This window comes from Cyprinus carpio, chromosome B1, assembly GCF_018340385.1.
Source record: "Cyprinus carpio isolate SPL01 chromosome B1, ASM1834038v1, whole genome shotgun sequence".
NCBI classification, from domain to species: Eukaryota; Metazoa; Chordata; class Actinopteri; order Cypriniformes; family Cyprinidae; genus Cyprinus; species Cyprinus carpio.
Genome location: NC_056597.1, coordinates 33,591,538 through 33,614,464, shown reverse-complemented (window position 1 = coordinate 33,614,464; position 22,927 = coordinate 33,591,538). Strand labels below are relative to the sequence as shown.

The following is a 22,927-nucleotide window of genomic DNA, read 5'->3' as shown; positions in this document are numbered from 1 at the left end:
GTTAACATCAGGTGTTCATCACTAATGCTCAATTATTCACTCAATTAATCACTTAATTATTTAATTTCAATGTATATCTTCTTTCAGTGAACTCAACTGAATTAAGTTCAGAGTACTCACGACTATTAAATTTTCAAAACTTAAATGGTTTAAGGCAATCAGTTTCCTCAAACGGTTTGAGTAAACCCAACTTGTCATGTTTTTAAGGATATTTGTTTACACAAAAGGGTTTGAGTAACGTTACTTGTCGGGTTTTACAGTGTGTTAGTTTTAAATCTTAAAAGGTTTAAGGCAATCGGTTTCCTCAAACGGTTTGAGTAAACCTACCTTGTCAGGTTTTTAAGGATATCTGTTTACTCAAACGGTTTGAGTTAAGTTACTTGTCGGGTTTTACAGTGTGATTATTCCTCAATCTAACACTGTCAGGACAGTCTGCTTTCTTCTGGAAATTAACCACGGAGTAATTCAGGTCCTCAGCAGATGTGATCAAGATCTGAGAGTCACCAGTGTCTTTCTGAACTCTAGCATAAACACAGTCAGGAGAAACAGAGGGGTTTGTGGGTAACTGAGCTGTGGCATAAACAGTGTCAGGAGAAACAGAGGGGTTTGTGGGTAACTGAGCTGTGGCATAAACAGTGTTAGATGAATCAGAGGGGTTTGTAGGTAATTGTTTGTGAGAGTCTTGAATCTCCTCATAATCACAAGCAGTGTGAGAAACCTGCAGAGAGATGCAGAAATTATTTACAGCTCTGAAGATATTCATTATGGAAGACTTTAACATTTATTCAACATATTATTTTATACGAACCACTTCATGTTTTCCTGCTCTAGTCTGAGATGATGAATTACCGCCTGCTAAAGAAAAGAGTCTAAATTAACGACATTATATCACATTTCAACACTGAAGTCTGTTTTCACATACAGTATCATCATCAAATATCTGTATTTCCTCATGTCTCTTTGCAGCCTGTAGGTGGCGACAGACTCAAAATGGGAAAACAGATGAACAAATATTTGTTTTAAACTCCGTAGTAAGGGAGTTTCTGCATCTAAAGACATTAAGAAGGAGCTTTACCTCGAGACTGATGCTTCTTACAGAGAAACAGAAATAAGAGACCAACGATGATCAGAACCAGAAGAACCAGAACCAGAGGAACGATCAGAGAAGAGCCTGAAAACAGAAACAATCAGATCCATCAGTCTGATCATTCTGAGCAAATATCAGATCAGATCATGGCCGTATCTTGACGTTTGTGACAGGTTTGGCCAGACTGCAGGTTTCAAGGTTTCACGCTGTACATTAAGCGCAGTAAATGATGTTCTTGTCTCACACTTGCACATCTGTAATGCTTATATATAGTTTAATGTACAGATTGTTCAGATAATCCTAAACAGACTTTTTGAGCACAACATCACTGTAACCCAGCTCTGTTTAAATATACTGTAACCTGAGGTTAAACTGTGTGAAGACACCCCAAAAATATACCACAGCATTTTGTTTTTGTGGAAGGAAATGCAGACTCCCACCTTGTTAAGACTTATAAACCTTATTCTTGAACCCACAAGCTACTGGAAGTCAAATATTCATTAATGACACACAAACTGCCAAAATGCAAATTCAACTCAACAGGTCTATAACAACAAAAATACAATGACTTTATTATTATTATTTTACACACATAGTTCAATGTATTTAATTACTTTAAATATGCTACAGTAAAAAAATCTATTTTTTTTTAATGTTTAGTAATATCTTTCAGGTGTCAGAGATGTTCACAAGCTAAACCATGAATCACATGATTGTACTTCAGCACCTGCGGATGTGAAACTGGATGGAGATGATTTGGAAACACTTGTGATCAGTGGACTTCTGACTGATGAGAAAGAAGAAGCAGATGATGATGATGATGATGACTTTGGTGGTGATGATGATGATGATGGTGATGATGATGATGGTGGTGGTGAATTTGTTTTTGTAATATCTGTATATAAAGCAATAAAACAATGCATTTCTTATGGATTTTTTGTTGTTGTTGTTTTTCACACACAGAACTTGACATGACTTTCCCCATGGTAAATGTTACTGATGTCATTCACACATTCACTACCCAGAATGAATGTTTGCTGATACAGAGACACTCAGAAAATAAAACTGCAAGCTGTCTGTCTGAGTTTCTGTGACTGAAGCCTATGTTTTCTCGGTGAATAAAACAGTTCATAGCAGGTTACTGGATGAGCATCTTTAACTGCAGCTTCTTCACTATAGTACAAGACTGGTGAAGTGACTCACAGAAGTGCTAAAATCTAATACTGCATCCAGATGAGCAAACTTGATCAAGTAAAAAAAAAAAAAATAATAATAAAAAAACTACAGTAATACTGTGCCTAAATGACCAACTAAACACTGTATTAACACCAAACAACCAGACAGAAAACTACACACTGCTGCTGCTTTCAAACTGAGTCCAGATCTGCTGATACTGTACATTTAAAGAAAGAAATGAAGAATAAAACACACAAACACTGTCCTCTGCTTTACTCTGTGTGTAGTTTCTCACTGAGCAGAACAGCAACATTATTCTACACAAAACTGCACTTTTACCTGCAGAGACTGCAATCATAAGCTGCCGTTTATTTTTAACTGTGGTTTGTGGTTTTGCTTTGTTTATCAACAGGTTAATTTTAGATGTTCTGTCTGTTTAACCTGTATGAACAGAATCCGGTCGCTTAAAAATGTCAATAATTACTTTCTTTGCAGTCAATCAACATGATATAAGACACACTGTGATCTGAGTGGAAGTTCTTTGTGATTTTGATTATATTCTGGTTAATATGAGTGAGAAAGTCATCTGTACCTGTAACGCTGATGAGGACTCGTGTGATGGCTCTTGTGTCCTTGATCAGACTGAACTCCACACCAGTATTCAGCTGAATGTTGTTGAGTGACATGACTGATGATTCCCGTCAGGAGCTGCTGCTCTCTGTCATCATACAGCTGCATCTGTCCCTCAGCGCTCCATCTTCTGCTCTCCTTCACAGACGTCTCTTCAGCACAGAGATCAGATCCAGATCTCCTGCAGACAAACTTCACATCAGCACTGTGGGATTGTGGGTATCTGCAGCTGATGTTCACAGATCCTCCTGCAGCAGCTGAGAGACTGATGCTCTTCTCACAACAATCAGCTGCTTGAGAGACAAATCAAGTTCACATTAAACAACAGATTCATCAGTTCAGCACAGAAACAAATGCATGAGTGAAAGAAAGCAGCTCACCGTCTCTGATGTTCAGGTGAAACTCAGAGAAGAAACTGTAGTGTTCAGAAACTTTGACTGCAATCTTATATTCTCCAGAATCATTCTCATTCAGTTCTCTGATAAACACAGGTAAGAGACGAGCAGATCTGTCATCATGAACAGAGAATCGGCCGTCATGTGTCCATTCTGCTGCTCTGTCAGTGTTTATTAGAGTAAAACACTGATCTGCTCCAGTTTTACAGATGTATTTCTCCTGGTTCTCATGTTTCATCTCATATTTGAAGTTAATAATTAAGTTTCCTTCTGAATATCCTCTCACAGCACTGATATTTTGATCTGCTAAACACAAACTCAGATATCAGTGTGATGATGATGATGATGTTCTTGATGTAGCATGGCACTTCATCTTCTTTCATTAACACACACACACACACACACAATCTCTCCCTCTTTATCACTGTGTTCATATATTTTCTCCTTAGATTTTAACTGGTACTTAATTAAGATATCTGGTTGCTTACTAATTTTATAAGTGTAAATCCTATACTGGAAGATATAATATATTATATTTGTCCTGGTTGTTGATTTTCTGGTGTTTTTATTGGATCACATGTAGCGTACAAACCGCAGTAATCACAGTCAGTGTTGAGTGTGTGATGTTGATGATCATCATGGGTTTGAGAGTCTCAGTTACTCGCCTGTTACAACTTTCAGATTCACTTCAGTGTAGAAATCTCCATAGAGAGAGATATCAACTGCACACTGGTACGTCCCAGAATCCTGTTCTCTCAGATCTCTGATGGTCACAGTGAAAACTGCTGCTCTTGTGTCGTCATACAGAGAGAATCTTCTAGAATCAACCCATTTATCTTTCTCTTTAGTCTTGATGAGGTCAGAGCATCCTGGATTCTGTCCTTTACAAAAATACTTTGCATTTCCTGTATATCCTCTATCATATCTGCATGTGATGCTGACTCCTCCTCCTGAATATCCCGTCACACTGATGGAGCTCAACACACCTACAACAAACCAGCATCTTAATACAACACTGTAGTTATGATAATTATGAGGCTTAAATGAGGCAAACCTTCAAATGCTTTCATAAGTTTAGTCAGACTCTCACCAGGAATCATCAGCAGAGTGAAAGTCCAGATGATCTTCATTCTTCTCTCTTCTTCAGTGATCTTCTCTGTTGTTAGTAGATTCAGTTCTTCTGAAGCTCTCGATGTGTGTTCAGATGAGTTTTAGTGTTTCTTTCCTGGTTACATGTTTAACATGAACAGATGAATGTGACAGAGACGCCCACTTCCTCTGAGAGAGAGAGAGAGAGAGAGAGAGAGAGAGGGAGAGAGAGAGCTATTAATAAAACAGGGAAGTGAAACTATTATTTCACACATAGTGCATATCAACATGCAGGACTCACAAACAGAGCAAACACATGCAGATAAAAAAAAGTTTATAAAACACATTTTTACAGAGATTTTAACAGAATTATTCTATCAAGGCTTATTTTCCCAGAATTGTAATATTTAAAGTTTTTAACTTTTAAAAGTGTAAAAACTGTTTCTTGAGTACATCACATTCATTAGAGACAGTGGCATCTGGTGGACAGACATGCAAACAGCAGCAGCTCTCATTAAACTGAGGCGTCAGTCATCTGTAGCTGTGTTATGTACAATCTTTTATCATATTTTTTTTTCTTGTCAGAGATTAATGTGATTAATAATTACAGGTACTGTATATATTTATTTATATATTGAGAGACTAAATTAATCTTGGATAAACAGCGCCATCTGTGGTCAAGATGAAAATAAATAAAACAAACAATTAAAACACAGGAACCTGACCAGAGCCGTGCACAGAGAGCTAGAGGCACTGCCCCTCTGCGGTGCCCCTCTCACTAATAGTACCATAGCACCAAATAATAAAAAAAAAATGGTTTTGCTGTAACAGGAACTGGTAAATATCAAAATGTAAAATGGTAAATAGTTTCTGTTATTATCAGCAATGTGTAATTGTGATGTTCTATCTAAACATCTACAATAAAGTCTGAATTTATTACAGAGTGTGCTGTCTTCTCTTTTATTCATATATTTGTAACAACTGGATAGGTTGTATTGACAAGCACCTTTGTCGTTAGTGCTCCCTTTTTATTTTTTTGGTTTTGGCCACTTCCCCTCAAAATGTGTGTGCATGACACTGAACCTGACAGTATCAATAGCGTGAGTTTATGATTATCTGTGTTTGAAACTCATCTGGAAACTGTATTTTGTGATTGTGTTTCATTATGATGCTAGCAATGCATACAATTCACACTTTTTAAATAATGCATTTTTACCTCAGAATGAATATAAAATGCTTCAGTCCTAAAAAGACAGATATCAATGTAAATAAACAGTTTTAAAAAAAGTCATTTTTAAGCGCATATCACTTTTGATTCTGTTTCAAAGCAGCTTTACAGAAAACCATACATTACTGTCTCAAGCCTTAAATATACACAGCAAAAAATCCAGAGTGAAATCAACTCTGCTGGGAGTACATGTGAGACCACACTCAAGAGTGTGAAAGTGTTAAAATAGGAGTGTTAAATTAACACTGAATCAGAGTTCAAGTTAATGAGATAATTAAGTGATTAACTGAGTGATGATTGACCATTATTGATGAGACCTGATGTTAACGAGCAGAATCAACAAAGATGAAAATCACTATTTTAATGTCACCATTATAGTGGTCAGTGTTTGCTTTAGTTGGGCTCTTGACCCTTACGTTTTTAAAGTTAGATATGGTTTGGTTGTTATAAAATAAAAACATGATAGTGTGATATTAGTTATGTTTTTACATAATAATCATTTGACCTGAATCACCGAACTTATTTAAAGCCTAAAACATTAGTTCTAAAAATTAGAAAACAAACTACTAAAAGTAGCATTGAAAACAAAAATAGAACAGTAAGAATAAAGGAAATTACTAAGACAATTCAGGTAATAATTTATTCATGCCACAGTGCATCATGGGAGCCATGGATGAATTTTGATTGGTGGCACCCAGAATGCACTGCAACACAAGTCTCCTGCAACATGCTTTTTTGATTTTCACCGTCGTTGAGGTTCACAGGTTGATTCTTGATGTTTGCAAGTCTAAATGAAAGACTCTTTTGAAAGATTTTTGAACAAACAACTTTTAAGAAATTCCACAGATTGTATTTAAAATGCTGGTAATCCTATGCTGAAGAATCATTCAGCTGCAATAATCAACAATGAAAGTTTAATATTTTTTTGTTTGCCCGTCTGTTTCAAGTAGGGGTAACTGCAGCCTGGAGCAATGGGCGTGCCAAAAGGTAATGCGAAAGCTGGCTGTTAAAAAAAAAGATAGCGAGCCATATACTCTTAATCGCAGATTAAAAGGAAACTATAAATTCATAAATTCAACATAATCCTATAAAACCAAATGTAATTCTTCCAAGGTAAAAACGGTAATAATGATATTAAGAATATTATTTTAAATGACTTTTGAAAGTACCTTCAAAACTTCTGCATGCCGCGGGTTACTGACGTCATCACCACCGCAAGTTGAAGTCTTGATTTATCAATAATCAAAAACAAATTACAATTATTTTTCAAGCATACAAACATCTCTTAACACGGTTAGTCGCACCAGCTGTTCTTAAGTTCAAGTCAAAAGTTGTGTTTGTTAACATTAGTTAATGCACTGTGAAGTGAACTAACAAGAACAAACAACAAACAGCTGTATTTTTATTAACTAACAAAGTTTAATAAATACTGTATCAAATGCATTGCTCATAGTTAATGTTAATACATCAGTGTCAACAAATGAAACCTTATTGTAATGTGTTACCCTCAAGAAATGTTTTGCCTGATAGAGAAAAATATATATTTGACAAAACCACTAAATTATCAAATATAAAAATTAGTCAGAAGAGTTTAGTAACCTTATGTTAAGTTGCATAAGCAAACAGACACAGCTTTATCCACTAAAACATTTATTTAGCTTTCAGTTTCAGTTGCCAATTCAAGTAAAAAAAAAAAAAAAATCTTTGTTTTAGTTGCCAATTCAAGTATAGATAGATAGACAGATAGATAGATAGATAGATAGATAGATAGATAGATAGATAGACCAATCATTCATTCTGTAGTAGCAGTCCATAGAACAGAATCCAGCAAACTCTTTGTCTGAATAGAAAGCTGTGAAGACCCTCTTCTTTCCATGGCTACAGTATCTACAGCCATCACACCTGCTGAGCTCCAACTCACTCTGTAGGTCTTCCTCACATCTGGACTGACAGACTTCCAGTCAATGATACCTACACAAGAAAAAAACAAATGTTGAGAGATTCAAACAAGAAGTAACCAATAAGTAGAACTAAATCTAAAATAAAAAAGACTGCAAGTGTTGTCACTAGCAGACGTGCAAGTGTCTGAGAGTGCAAGTGCAAGTCTGCAGCCAGACCCTTCTCCATTATATTATAATATAATTGTACTGCAGACTCTGCACTGAGTCATTTTTGTTACCAAAAGTACATATGATTCCTGTGCATGTTTTCTAAAAGAATGGAATCACAAAAAAGGTGACTGGCAATCATCTATACCATAGGTTATACTAATTTGTGGTTCAACATGTTGGATTAACTTCAAAAGAGTGAATGTCCTTCAAGTGCACTTTGGGCAATGGTACAGTTGAGGCATGAGGATCTAATACAAAAGGCTGATCATTCAGAGTAAAGTTACTGGCAGTGCTTGTGTCCATCTTCTAATGTTGAGAATGTGCCTCTGAAGGAAAGTCAGTGTTTTTCTCAGGTGTGTTGGATATGCAGTTGTAGCGTGAACCAGACAAATTAAAGATTCGATCGGGAGCCTGGTTGAAACATGAGCCGAATTCCACAGAAAGGCAGGATGTTGTAAATCAACTCCCAGCACCACAGTCTGATAAGCAACTCTTTCACAGAACAGCTTTCAACATTAACACCATTAGAACAATTATTGACAATTTCAATTTCAATTTCAAGAAGAGATTGTCTAATTTGGGGCAAGTAATCGAAGAAATGGACAGTCTGAACCTCACATGTAAAGCCATGAGAGTAAACATGATCGTTGGATTGACTTCCCCCCACCTAGCAAAACCAGACTGAAATTCCTAAGGAGACCTGTTAACCCCTCTGGTCTTCACAGGACATATCCTTTCTCCCCAGAATGGAACAGAGAATGCCTTCCAATGCATATATGCACCAAAAATGAACTCAAAAAAGACTTCTAAATGGATATCAGTCCATTGCTCAACCTCCATATCATACATGAAGCCACACATTTGATTTTAATGTTTCTAATCACTTATTGTGTATGTCTTTTTAAATAACTCTTGAATAGCTTAAGGGATCATATTCATGTTTAGTATGTGTGGTGTTCGAATATTCTTGCTTGAAACGTTTCTGACCATCAGTTATTTGTCAAATGTATCATATTCTTGTTATAGGAATCATGTCCAAATTATACCCTGCAAGAGCGGGAAAATTCGGACCACGTGCTTGATAAGATAACATATGATTTATGAATGGGTGGGACAAACATCGCAACACCATGAGAAAAGACAATATCTAATTGGTCAAGACAACATTTGAGGTGTGGCCAAAAGGCCAGTTTAAATACTCAGGACACCATCAAATTAAGCTTTTAGCCTGCTTTTAGCTTTGCTTGTAGTTTAAGCTTTTAGTCATGCTTTTAGTTTTTAGCTTTCGTTTAGCTTTTGCTATCAGTCATGCCGGCTTTTAGCCTGATCCTAGCTTTAGCTTTTAGCTTTAGCTTTTAGTCATGCTTTGTCATCACTTTTAGCGTTCTTCGAGCGCCGTTCCAGCGTGCTTCGGCCTGCACGCCTGCTGCTACTTAGCCACGATGAGAAGAAAAACACCACCTAGTCTCGTCAAACTTTACTTCTTTTCTTTTCCGTTTGAGAGTTTCGTGTTCTGAGTTAAGTTTAGTAACGCCGTGTCTCCGAGTCTGACCTCGCGTGCCCGTCTGAAACTACAACCAGCCCACAACTCTGCATCTTCAACCAACGCCCAACCACGGGCTTCCCAAGACGTCACTTCAACGACTACTGAACTTCCAGCCAATCAGCAACTTCGGGAAACCCCCTTTTCAGCGACAACAAAAGGGAACCCCGTTAAACAGGCAACGCAAGTAACCTCCAGACTCACATCTGTAATTGGTGTAATCTAATATAATTTTAACCTCATTGAGGAACTCAGTGCGAGGGTTAATTAAGTGATTAAATGGTTGTTCATGTCTATGCAATTTCACGTATTGCTGTAAACTTGGGATTTCACATTTTCATTCTCTTAAACTCACTCTTTCCTAATGTTCTATCCTCCTGCAACTTGTGTGAATGTGTGAGTGCGTGTGCTTATGTGTTAGATTAGTTTATATGTCTTAGATTTATCTAATAAAGCCTTATTTATATTGAAAAGAGAAGTATCTTGTGTTTTGTGCTCACAAGTTAATGTCTTAAACTGCCGATCTTGTTACTGTGCTAATTAATAGTGTTTTCACTATACTTTGGATATTAATATCCAGCGCAGATTTGATGTTAAACGGCTCGTTCAGTGAATCGCTGGCCGTTTCAGTGATCAGCCGTGAAACAGTGATTCTGTTCAAATTCCCTTTAAAATCTTAAATGATTCCCTTTGAGCTAAATTGACCTGTTTCCCTTACACAATGTTGAAAGCAGAATACATACAGAAGGCTGTTATGAAGGCTTGATCAAGGCTGGTGCACTGGCACACGTCTATTCCATCTTCTGTCACCACACTGAGCCCTCCTCCTATGATCGCCATTTACAGTCAGTATCCATCAGGTGTATGGTAGGAAAGGGTGTAGCAGGGTCCCCCTTCATAAAAAATGAAATAAAAGATAATAATAATAATAAAAAAAGAAATGCTTTTCAAATTCATCAGATTCTGTTCCATCCTCTTTGACTCAGACAGTGTAGCTACATACAGTGCAGAACTGCAAAAACTATTAGAAGACTAATGTATAAGGGTCACAATATATGATGCATTTCATTTTCTTGTTTACACTGATAAATCTTACATTGTTTTGTAAAACTATTGTTTTAAATTTTTAACAGATGGGCTAAAAGGGTACAGAAGAATAAAATATTACATGAAAAGATTTGAAACAAGATATTTTACAGTTGATTATTTATTTTACTATACTCACTCCAGCAGGTGTCCTTAAGTATGGGTGTGTTTGAGTACATCCTCCACAGACATTCCTTCCGTGGTTTCTCAGCGTCTCCAGGAGAATGTTCCTGCCGTGTGGTCTTTGACAGTCGAGGTGTCTGGATGTGTTTCTGATACTCACTTTGTAGCACATTCACATGGGCCTCAACAGACACTGAATCCTCCCCAACACAAGTTTCCTTCACCAGAACAACAGAAACAGATCATGCTTAGACCGTGACAGATATGAGAAACATCTAAATACTTATTGAACAAGGTGCTTTAGATATAAAAAAATAATAAAAACATTGAACTGCATAAACATTAAGATGATGGTCAGGCAGTGAAAAAGTGGATTACATACAAAAAAAGATTTAAATATCTGTAGTATCTTCCTTACATTGAAGTGAAAATGTAAAATTGATTAACAGTGCAAAAACAAATTATACATATGGCAGTGTGCTTACATATGCTACAATAACCTGCAAGTGGAGCACGTTCTGCTTTAAATTTCCGGTTTAGGGATGTGTCAGGTGTGCGTAAATCACAAACTGATTGTCATTTTCCAGCAAATAAAGATTACAATATATTGTTACTACAATATTGTGTGTGATTATGTTGATAGAGATAAACCAATGGATTAAAAACAATGTAACTTACAGTCATTTCCTTTTATATTTCTCTGGAAAGGGTTCTTCACAACCAGTGTGTTGAATATACTCTGCATTAGTTGGATACCTAGCAGAAAGGTAGAAACAAACTCTAAATTAGTTTTTTTTTTATTATTTTGTAAAATCGTCTTCATAGAATTTGAATTGATCTTAGTTCAGTTGTAATAGCAGAGGTGGTAATAATTATTATACTTACAGGATGTATTCTGTACTGTATTGCACAAAAAGGACGCAGTTATACTATCAGCTCTGAGAGCTTCGATGCAGATGCGCTCATGGTTTTGTCTCACTGTACACAGAGGCGTGTCTACGTGGTGGCCAGGGGTGGCACCGGCCCCCCCTGAAATTTGTCTGGCCACCCCAGGTGCCCCCCCCCCCCCCCACCAGATGTCTTGCTATAGATTGTTTTTAGTTTTTTTATTGCTTCATGAGGTGGTGGATGATGGTGTGTTTTGTTGCTTAGTGGGGCTTTTTTCTTCTCTTTATACTTAATTTTAGGCGGTTTCTATAGTGTGATATTTGACATATCGAGAGCGCATAATGTTACGTGATCCATGTAATGCGCGAGCACGAATCTCCACTCGCAAGTGGATTTCATTCACTCACACACAAAACTGGATGTGTGCTTTTAAATATACATTGTTCTTCTATGAATTGGCTCTGCTTTTGCTCAGAGATTACGTGTAGGCTCAAACATTCTTGCATCACTGAAGACTAGAAGTGCTTTTTTTCTAATTCAGATGAGGAGTAGGCTTATCTCATTAAATGGAAGCAAGCTGATTATAGTCAGCCTTCACTAGTTATTTATTTTATTAATAGCCTACTTATTTTAGTTAAAGGGTTAGTTCAGCCAAAAATTAAAATTATGTCATTAATGACATTAATTTCCATTTTTGGCTGAACTAACCCTTTAAGTGCTTAACTTATAAATATGCATTTATTCAATTGTTTTATTAAGTGCATTTGTATTTTGTTTTTTTTTTTTTTAGTTTGTTTTTTTAACTGTATTAACCAGGTTCCAGAAATAATCACTGAGGGTGCTTCTAAAATTAGCGAGGGTGCTCTTACCCAACAAACATGAGACGTCTATACGATGTGCAGATCAAGTCTAAATTGCGCCGATCGGTCTGGACCATATCTGGACGTCTACTCGACGTGCAAATCCGGTTCATATCTGGACGTCAAACTACGACCTCCCTTGGACGTCGATATGAGGTTCAAAATTTGACCGTCGGGCTAAGGATTTTCTTGGAAATCTCTACAATGTGCAGAACAGGTTCAGGAAATCGACATAACTTTTTTTTTTTATATATATACATATAAACACAACAATCCGTTGATTTCTTATTTAAATATCACATGTACCCTATACTCTTCTGAAACATTTAGGTGTTAAAATTATGTAATATATAAATGTTTAAAAACATTAAACATTTATATATATCATTACATAATGTGACCATATAAAATCTTACATGGATTTATTTATGGTATGGTTTGTGGTATTTTTCACTGGAGCATTGACAGAAACAGCAGTTTAAATCTGTATTAGATCTATAAATTAAATATAGTTAATTAAAGTTATAGTCTTAATGCCCATTTTCACATATTTTCTCCCGTCTATTGCTTTGGTCATCATTGTGTCAATCACTGCTACTTCGAGAGTGAATCCCACATAAATATGCAGATGTCATTCCCGAAACTTCCAGTCTATTGTTTTGGTGATAATTGTGTGTTATACATTTTAAATGGATCATAGACTAGAAAGCTTGCAAAGAGTGTTCATTACCACTAAAAAAGCTGTCACTCTTTGTTTAGTGAGTGTATACACAATGTATTTTAACATACATCGTGCCGCAAACCCCCGGCCACCCTCTTTTCAGCCAGTGCCCCAGACTGGCCACCCCATTTAAAATGCTCTAGACACGCCCCTGACTGTACATACAGTATGTCTGTCAACAACAATAAACCAATTACTAAAGCTGCAAGATATAACGCAAAGGAAAATTATGATCGTATTGTAACAAACTTATCTTAATATACATATTTGTGGTATATAAAGCATAGATTAACGTATGATGAATAATTACCTCACGTCTTATCGCCGCCACCTTTTCTGGTCTAAAAGAAATTACGTAAATGTTTATTTACCGCTGATTGGCCAACACAGTAAAACTCCTTTGACCAATGAGAAACCTTTAGGCACGCCCCTACCTTTCGGCACGCCCATTGCTCCAGGCTGCAGTTACCCCTGTCTCCTGTCTCTCGCTGTGAGCTCTTCAAACGTAAACTCAGGTCATTTTATCTCAGCATCGCTAAAATGGTGAACTGACGCTGTTGTAACGTGCAGTGTAAGATAAACGTACAGGGCTTGCGTGAAATTACTCACAAAAGGTTTAATAAACACACTGGATTTATAAATTTCTTTAATATCGCGAGCAATGTTGATGTCTAGCCACTGATCTATAAAACATATATACACCATATATAGTCATATATAGATCAATGTGTCTGGCCGATGTTTTTTTTTTTTTTTTTTTTTTTTTTTTTTTTTTAAATTAAGGTGTCAAGTTCAATTACAAATCTTTACGGCACATTTCAACAACTGAACACAAATTATTAGTGTTGATACAGCCAAATAGAAAGAGAAAAAGATGAAAAAACAAAACAAATAACAATAATCACACCATAAGATAAAACAGAATAAAACAGGGAAAGAAAAAGAAGGATGAGGGTCTTATTCTAACAGCAAAAACAAGTTCAAAGCATATAAGAGTTTCTGGTCGTTCCTGTCCATCATGTAATGAAGAGACTTTGTAAATATCTTTAGTTCATTCTTCCATCCGCTGAAGTGAGGTTTAACCTTTAAAACTTACATCTATGAATATAGTATTTGCACAAAGTAATTAAGTTATTTATCAAGAAGTCTAGGATCTTTTCCTTCAACAATACTCCAACCTTAATTGAGACCACAGTCAAAGGCTGTATTGATATATGTTTGGAATGAAGCCAGTTTTGAAATTCCAGCCAAAAAGTCTGTTCAAGTTCACATTGTAAAAACATACACTGTAAAAAATTGCACTGTAAAATAACGGTAATCTACTGGCAGCTGCACTGTAAAAAAAATTGCCGTTAAATAACAGTAATTTACTGGCAGCAGGGGTGCCAGTAAAGTATTGTTAATTTACAGCTCTCAACCATTAATTTACCACTCTTAATTTTTTTTACAGTATTTTACCGTAAATTCTACCATGGAAACTAACTCCACTCCCACTGCTTCAAACAGTTCGAGATTAAAAGCTATCATTCCTACAATGTTAGTACTATGAATTTATTTCATTTGAGTCCAGTGAGAAGGAAGATTTCTTAATATAAAACTGCAAACACTTAATGTGTAGTAATAAAGTAACTAAATGCATGTCTTTTACTCAAATCACTGTAGTTCATTGTCAGCTATAGCACACATGTATGTGCTGAAGTACTTAACACAGATATCATCACTGTATCAACAACTCCACATTTACTGTCTTTATATAAAGCAGCAGAAAATCAGCATTTGTGGCTCATCATTGAGTGAAGCACAGGCTCTACTCTCCAGCACAATGGTGAACCACAAAACTACATTAAACTAACAGATCTCTCTTGTGCAATCACACATTAATACAATTGAGTTCAGTATTTACTCTCATCATCAGTGGATGACTTTGCTTAATTTTTTTCTATGGATGTTCACAAATATTTTAGTCAAATTAACTTTTTTTTCATTTGGTAAATCAGTATATTGTCATTTTTTTCCTTGTCTTAACGGCAACAAACTGTAGAAAAACACTTTTTTGCTGGCAACCATTAATTTACAGCAACAAACTGCCTGTAAATAACTGTTTTTCTACAGTTTGTTTCCTGTAAATTAATTACAGTTTATTACTGTTAAATTATGCTTCATGCTGTTTTTTTGTGAGAAGCACCCGGCTGCAGCCTGCAGATTGAGGTGGGGCTGCACCTGGGGTGGGGCTGCACGTGTCTCCCCACCCCATGCCTACTGCAGCGGGTGTACTTGTTTTTTTCTTCATCTTAAATCTTTAACCCTTTAAACCCCACAACAAAATCCTCAGTTTTAAATGAACACTTATAATGTGTGCACACTACAGAGTGTTAGAGTAACACTGAATCAGTGAAGTTAATGGGATAATTCTGTGATTAATTGATGATTGAGCATTAGTGATGAACAGCTGCTATTAACAAACAGAATCACTGAAGAAAAGAGAAACACAAGAACTACAACTGACACAGCTTTAGATGAAATCAACTGAAATAAAATTATTCATCAAATCTCTCAAGATCTGATTAAACAACTTCACAATACTAACCAGACTGACATTATTTCTGTCAGATGTCTACAGAAGATCTTATTGAGAGTTAAAGAGGTTTAGGTGTTTTTTTTCACTACCATGATGGAGATCAGTGTTTACTTTAGTTGGGCTCTTGAACCAGTAAGGTTTTTTTTTTTTTTTAACATGCAATAACAATATGTCTTTGGAACTTGTTATAGCAAAAAAGTCAACAGATAAAAGAATGTGGTATTGTTGTTTACAGATTGATAAGAACAAACATTCTCTTATTTCTCATCCAATCCCATGTCTGTTCTCTTATTGAATATTGATACTACAGCAAAAGAAGAACACTGCTGAGCTGTAAGTTATGAAAGACTGTTAAGAAAATAAATATTGTTGCTGACTGTTAAGATAATAAAATATTTCAAACCCAAGCTGTTCTCATATCCATATGTTCTGGTTGTCACATTATTGTTCAATCTTATAAAGTTAAAAAAAAATAATTCACACATGTTTCAACACCAAATTATTTGAGCATTTTATTTTAACATTTTAAGTCAGTCTAGTTGATTATGGCTGACAGAAACAGCCATAATCACTTGACCATCCACATAAACACAGTTATAACAGACATATCACTAAGACACAAATATAGCAATCAAACAGAACTCAAAATTATCTGATAAAACATTATTATCATAAATGTAACATAATATTTTAATTGTACTGTAATCATGTATTTAATTAAGTGATTAACCAATATTTTATTAATATTATCAATATTTTAAAGTGAGTGTGTTTTCTGTATTCAGTTGTTTCTGCAGAACTGAATGTGGAAATTAAAGCTATTTGAATAAAGGAGAAGGGAAGTAAAGTGAAGGTGTGAGAAGGGTGTTGACTTACTTCTTCATGTCATTAATGAACTTTAGTTTTTTTTTTTTTTTTTTTTTATTCAAAGGCCTCAGGGGAAACAAAGGGGAACTCATGAGGTGTGGAGCGCACAGGAAAACATAAATATGTCAGCAGTTCTGTTTTTTTTGTTTATTTTGTGTAGTTTTTTTTTTTTTTTTTTTTTTTTTTTTTTTTTTTTTTATATAGGGGGGGGTGTGTGTATCTTATCATTTTTGTGAGAGAAGGCTCACCTGAAAACACATCAAGAGTTTGAGGAGATGTATCTACTAACAACAGAGAAGATCACTGAAGAAGAGAGAAGAATGAAGATCATCTGGACTTTCACTCTGCTGATGATTCTTGGTAAGAGTCTTGAATGTTGATCTCATTTAAACTTCATGAGAAATTTGTTAAGTCACTTTATTTTGGTTTGTTTTGTAGGTACCATGACCTCAGTCAGTTTGCCTGGACAATCATTGCATAAAGTTAACATGACATGCACATATGATAGCAATGACAAAACAAAAGAAATGTATTTTTGTGAAGTACTGTGGTCAGAGTGCACACACCAAGCCAGGACTAATTCTAAAGATGAATGTGTTGATTCTGGAAATTTCTCTCTGAATAAAAACAAAAGAACAGCAGTTTTCAATTTGACCATCAGAGATCAAAGAAAACAGGATTCTGTGAAGAATGGAGGTGATAAATCAATAATATATTTCTGCACTGAAGCGGACCTGACCATTATATCGGGTGAGTAACCCACTTGCATTAACCCATTTTTAAACATGACCATCATCAATGCTGTGATTTGTGTTAATTTGGGCAAAATAATTATACAGTTAAACATGTTTTCTCAGTCAATTTTCCTAGTCAAGTGCATTCATTATGCACAGTAAAACCATGTGGTGTTGATGGTTATTTTTCAATAAAAAAAAAAAATTCATCAGCATTTAGTGGCTTTAGTAACTAATTGCATTCAGAGCATAACCACTGATTGGTTTAATACTTAATATAAAGCTTGATCCAGAAGTTTTAAGATGAATCTGAAAGACTTTTAAAAGTAAATTGCACCAAAGGTTTTTTTTTTTTTTTTTTTTTTTTTTCATAACAAACAATTATAAACAAGCACACAGTTACGGCCACCAAATAAATTATCATGTTTTTAAGTCAAGGGTCAAGAGCATAACATAAAACATAACTAAATCATCAACATCTAAAGTCAGTCTTGTTAGTAATGCACTGTAAAAAATGATTCACTTTATTTACTCAATAAAATTGTTTAAAATTTTACATCCAATATTATTAATTAAATTTAACACATTAGAATTAATTAGAAATAATCAAATTAGATGCTTACAAGCAACCATTCAAAATGAGTAGAAGAACATGAAAAATTAAGTAAAATTTTTAAAAATGTGTTGATTTCATTGAGAGAAAAAAAACAACAACAACAACAACAACAACAAAAAACACTATGCTAAAGAATGCTGTTATACATGTCAGGCCAGTAGTTGGCGATCATGAAACACCCAGTGAAAACATTATATGCATGCACATGATGTCAGCCTTTTTACAAATTCACATTTTTGTTGCTAATATAGATATGATACAGGGCATCATGTTCAAAAGCTTGTGTCTTAAGGCCCCCAAAACAGAGTTATTGAAGACACCTAAAGTTCACAAACAGAATCACTGAAGGAGAAACGGGTAAATTTATAGGGTTACCATTATAGTGGTCAGTGTTTGCTTTAGTTGTGCTCTTGACCCTTGACTTTTTAATATTACATTTTGTATGGCTGTTGGAACTGAATTATAACAGCTAGACATGCTAAGAGTAAAGAAGATCAGGTGGTGTTGGTTATGATTTTACATAATCGTTGTTTGGCCTGAGTGTTACAAGTAGAGCTTGTTCTCGGAGTTTAATTAGCATTCAATATTGCAGCCCCTGTAATCCAACAATAGAATACCCAAAATTTTCTGTAAAATCCAGAGTTTAAGAATTCTGATTAAAAAAAAATTGTTGTGGGAGAGGGAAGAATTATTTTAGGCACACAGTGACATCAAGAACCAGCGTATGAATCTCAAGAATGGTGACAAACAGCATATTCAGATTAACAGATGAACTGTAAGCATCACAAAACAAGCTACTAAAAATTGAGTTTTGATTGGTGGCACCCAGAATGCAGCGCAACATGCTTTTTGATGGCCACCATTGTTGAGGTTCCCAGCCTGATTCTTGATGTCTGTGTGCCTAAATACAAAAAAAAAAAAAAAATCTTTTTTTTTAATGTTGTGATCAGAAGTGCTTCTAAGAATCTCTCTGATTATACTGAAAATACCAGACCTTACACTGTTCAGCCAAAGGACGCCTGTTGCTGATAAGATACAACCAACTCAGAAATCTAGATCAAATGATGTGACCTTACACTGTTCACACCTGATCTTATTCTTCTTTGGCTTGTCTAACTGCTGTATTACAATTAAAACCAAAAACTTTGTTTAAAAGTTTAAGGGTCAAGAGCTCAACTAAAGCAAACACTGACCACCGTAATGGTAACCAAAATGTAGATTATTCTACTTCAGTGATTCTGTTTGTTAACATCATGTGTCTTCAATAACTCTGTTTTGGGGGGTTTGAAAACATAAGCTTTTGAACACAATGCCTGTATCATCTCCATGTAAGCAATAAAAACATGAATTTGTGAATTACTTTTTTGCGCTGTGTTTCTTAATCACCAACTACTGGCCTGGTATGCATAACATAGTATTCATTAGCATAGTGTTTTGTTTTTCTTTCTCAAAGAATTGTTTTTTTTAATAAACTTTACTTATTTTTTTGTGCTTTTATTTGAACTCATTTTGAATGGTTAAATTTCTAAACATTTCATTTGATTAATTCTAATGAATTCTTATGTCCCCTTTAAATTTAATTAATAATATTGCTTGTAATCTGTTGCCACACATTTTATTAAGAAAAATAGTGTTTTATTAAGTAAATATAGTGTATTATTTTTAACAGTGTACACACTGTAAAAAGTGATACTCTATATTTACTCAATAAAATTGTGGCAACAGATTACAAGCAATATTATTAATTAAATTTAACACATTAGAATTAATTAGAATTAATCAAATGAGATACTTACAAGCAATCATTCAAAATGAGTAAAATTACATGAAAAAAAATAAGTAAAAGGTATACAAAAATACTGGTTTTGTTGGGACAAAAAACGAGAAGCACCTGGCTGCAGCCTGCATATAGAGGAGGGGTTGCACATGTTAACCCGCCCCATACCTACTCTGATTGGTTCGATCATCTTTTCATAGGCATACATGATAGGAAATGTGTGCGTTAGTTGGTGTACACTGTTTAAAAATAATACACTATATTTACTAATAATAAAATGTGTGGCAACAGATTACAAGCAATATTATTGATTAAATTTAACACATAAGAATTCATTAGAATTAATCAAATGAAAATGTTTAGAAATTAACCATTCAAAATGAGTCAAATAGCACAAAAAAAAAAAAATAAAGTTTAAAAAAAAAAAAAAATTCTTTGAGAAAGAAAAACAAAAAACACTATGCTAATGAATACTATGTTATGCATACCAGGCCAGTATTTGGTGATTAAGAAACACAGGGCAAAAAATGTAATTCACAAATTCATGTTTTTGTTGCTTACATGGAGATGACACAGGCATTGTGTTCAAAAGCTTATGTTTTTCAAGCCCCCAAAACAGAGTTATTGAAGACACCTGATGTTAACAAACAGAATCACTGAAGTAGAATAATCTAACATTTTGGTTACCATTACGGTGGTCAGTGTTTGCTTTAGTTGAGCGCTCTTGACCCTTAAACTTTTAAACAAATATTTTTTGGTTGCTTTAATTGTAATACAGCAGTTAGACAAGCCAAAAGAAGAATAAGATCAGATGGTGTTGGTTGTTTTGACGTCATTTGATCTAGATTTCTGAGTTGGTTGTATCTTATCAGCAACAGGCGTCCTTTTGGATGAACAGTGTAAGGTCTGGGTATTTTCAGCATAATCAAATAGATTCTTAGAAGCACTTCTGTTCACAACATTAAAAAAAAGATATTTTTTTTTTTCTTTCATTTAGGCACACAGACATCAAGAATCAGGCTGGAGAACCTCAACAATGGTGACCATCAAAAAGCATGTTGCACTGCATTCTGGGTGCCACCAATCAAAAACTCAATTTTTAGTGGCTTGTTTTGTGATGCTTACAGTTCATCTGTTAATCTGAATATGCTGTTTGTCACCATTCTTGAGATTCATACGCTGTTTCTGATGTCACTGTGTGCCTAAAATAAGTCTTCCCTCTCCCACTACAATTTTTTTCTTAATCAGAATTCTTAAACTCTGGGTTTTACAGAAAATTTTGGGTATTCTATTGTTGAATTACAGGGGCTGCAATACTACAAGCTCTACTTGCAAACACTCAGGCCAAACAATGATTATGTAAAATCATAACCAACACCACTGATCTTCTTTACTCTGAGCATTTCTAGCTGTTATAATTCAGTTCCAACAGCCATACAAAATGTAATATGAAAAAGCTAAGGGTCAAGAGACCAACTAAAGCAAACACTGACCACTATAATGGTAACCCTATAAAATTTACCCTTTTCTCCTTCAGTGATTCTGTTTGTGAACTTTAGTGTGTCTTCAATAACTCTGTTTTGGGGGCCTTAAGACACAAGCTTTTGAACATGATGCCTGTATCATATCTATATATAAGCAACAAAAATGTGAATGTTTGTAAAAAAGGCTGACATCATGTGCATGCATATAATGTTTTCACTGGGTGTTTCATGATCGCCAACTACTGGCCCTGGCATGTATAACATAGCATTCTTTAGCATAGTGTTTTTGTTGTTGTTGTTGTTTGTTTGTTTTTCTCTCAATGAAGTCAATATTTTTGTGTAAATTTTACTTAATTTTTTCATGTTCTTCTACTCATTTTGAATGGTTGCTTGTAAGCATCTAATTTGATTATTTCTAATTAATTATAATGTGTTAAATTTAATTAATAATATTGGATGTAAAATTTTAAACAATTTTATTGAGTAAATAAAGTGAATCATTTTTTACAGTGCACCAACTACGCACACATTTCCTATCATGTATGCCTATGAAAGACGATCGAACCAATCAGAGTAGGTATGGGGCGGGTTAACATGTGCAACCCCGCCTCTATATGCAAGGCTGCAGCCAGGTGCTTCTCGTTTTTTTTGTCCAACACAAAAACCAATATTTTTGTATACATTTTACTTATTTTTTTCATGTTATTTTTACTCATTTTGAATGATTGCTTGTAAGTATCTCATTTGATTTAATTCTAATTAATTCTAATGTGTTAAATTTAATTAATAATATTGCTTGTAATCTGTTGCCACAATTTTATTGAGTAAATATAGAGTATCACTTTTTACAGTGTGCGTGAAGCTGGTGATGCTGTTTGTGGAGTTGTTTAATCATCCTCTGCTGAGATCTTGAGAGATTTAATGTCTTCTATCTTGTGTTGATTTCATCTAAGGATGCGGCTGAAGTCAGTTGTAGTTCTTGTATTTCTGCTCGTCTCTTTTTGTTCTGTTCTTGTTTCTCTTTCTTTCAGTGATTCAGTTTGTTAATAGCAGGTGTTCTTCAATAATGCTCAATCATCACTCAATTACTAAACTAATTATCTCTTTAACTTTAATACTGCTTCAGTGTTACTTTTTTAACACTCTGAGTGTGGATTATATAAACACTGGGAGTGTTAATTTAACACTGGGGATTTTACTGTATAAGATAGACTTTATTAATCAACAGTAAGTTCAGAGCAACTGAAGATATACCTGCAGTAAGAGCTCAAATGACATTCAGTTGCCATAGTTAATATACACTGTAAAACCCGACAAGTAACTTAACTCAAACCGTTTGAGTAAACAGATATCCTTAAAAACCTGACAAGTTAGGTTTACTCAAAACCGTTTGAAGAAGAAAAACCGATTGCCTTTAAACCTTTTAAGTTTTGAAACTAACACACTGTAAAACCCGACAAGTAACGTAACTCAAACCTTTTATGTAAAAACAAATATCCTTAAAAACATGAGAAGTTGGGTTTAACTCAAACAGTTTGAGGAAACCGATTGCCTTAAACCATTTAAGAGTTCAGTTTGAGATAGTTGTGAGTACTCTGAACTTAATTCAGTTGAGTTCACTGAAAGAAGATATACCTTGCAATTAAGTAATTAAGTGATTAATTAAGTGATAATTGTGAATTAGTGATGAAACAGCTGCTGTTAACAAAGAGAATTACTGAAGGAAAGAGAGAGAAGGTAACTACACAAATGACTTCAGGACACAGCCTCACGAAAACTGACCGGACAAGTTATGTTAACTCAAAACCGTTTGAGGAAACCGATTGCCTTAAACCATTTAAGTTTTAAACTAATAGTTGTGAGTGACTCTGAACTTAATTCAGTTGAGTTCCACTGAAAGAAGATATACATTGCAATTAAATAATTAAGTGAGT

General features: G+C 34.8%; 2 protein-coding genes across 3 annotated transcripts in view; both read right to left on the bottom strand.

The window, feature by feature from the left end:
* Positions 1 to 370: 370 nt before the first annotated feature.
* On the bottom strand, positions 371 to 2,122 carry LOC109068173 (putative protein TPRXL). 2 transcript variants are annotated; one of them, XM_042717233.1, is made up of 4 exons: positions 1,815 to 2,122; positions 1,076 to 1,171; positions 809 to 852; positions 371 to 718 (listed from the first exon to the last, which is right to left on the bottom strand). In XM_042717233.1, exons 1-4 carry the CDS (start codon positions 2,008 to 2,010, stop codon positions 377 to 379), a joined length of 678 nt encoding a protein of 225 aa, XP_042573167.1. In that variant the 5' UTR covers positions 2,011 to 2,122; the 3' UTR covers positions 371 to 376. The 2 variants fall into 2 exon arrangements, with proteins under 2 accessions (XP_042573167.1, XP_042573166.1); XM_042717232.1 differs by having other exon boundaries at positions 809 to 855; positions 1,815 to 2,117.
* A 723-nt stretch (positions 2,123 to 2,845) lies between these two features.
* Positions 2,846 to 22,927, bottom strand: part of LOC109068164 (polymeric immunoglobulin receptor-like) — a 169,125-nt gene continuing 149,043 nt past the window's right edge. The window contains exons 2-4 of the mRNA XM_042716056.1: positions 4,379 to 4,566; positions 3,954 to 4,274; positions 2,846 to 3,186 (exon numbers count right to left, since the gene is read on the bottom strand). Of these exons, the coding sequence (XP_042571990.1) occupies positions 2,846 to 3,186; positions 3,954 to 4,274; positions 4,379 to 4,418 (702 nt within the window). The 5' untranslated portion in view covers positions 4,419 to 4,566. The remainder of the gene's footprint in view (positions 3,187 to 3,953; positions 4,275 to 4,378; positions 4,567 to 22,927) is intronic.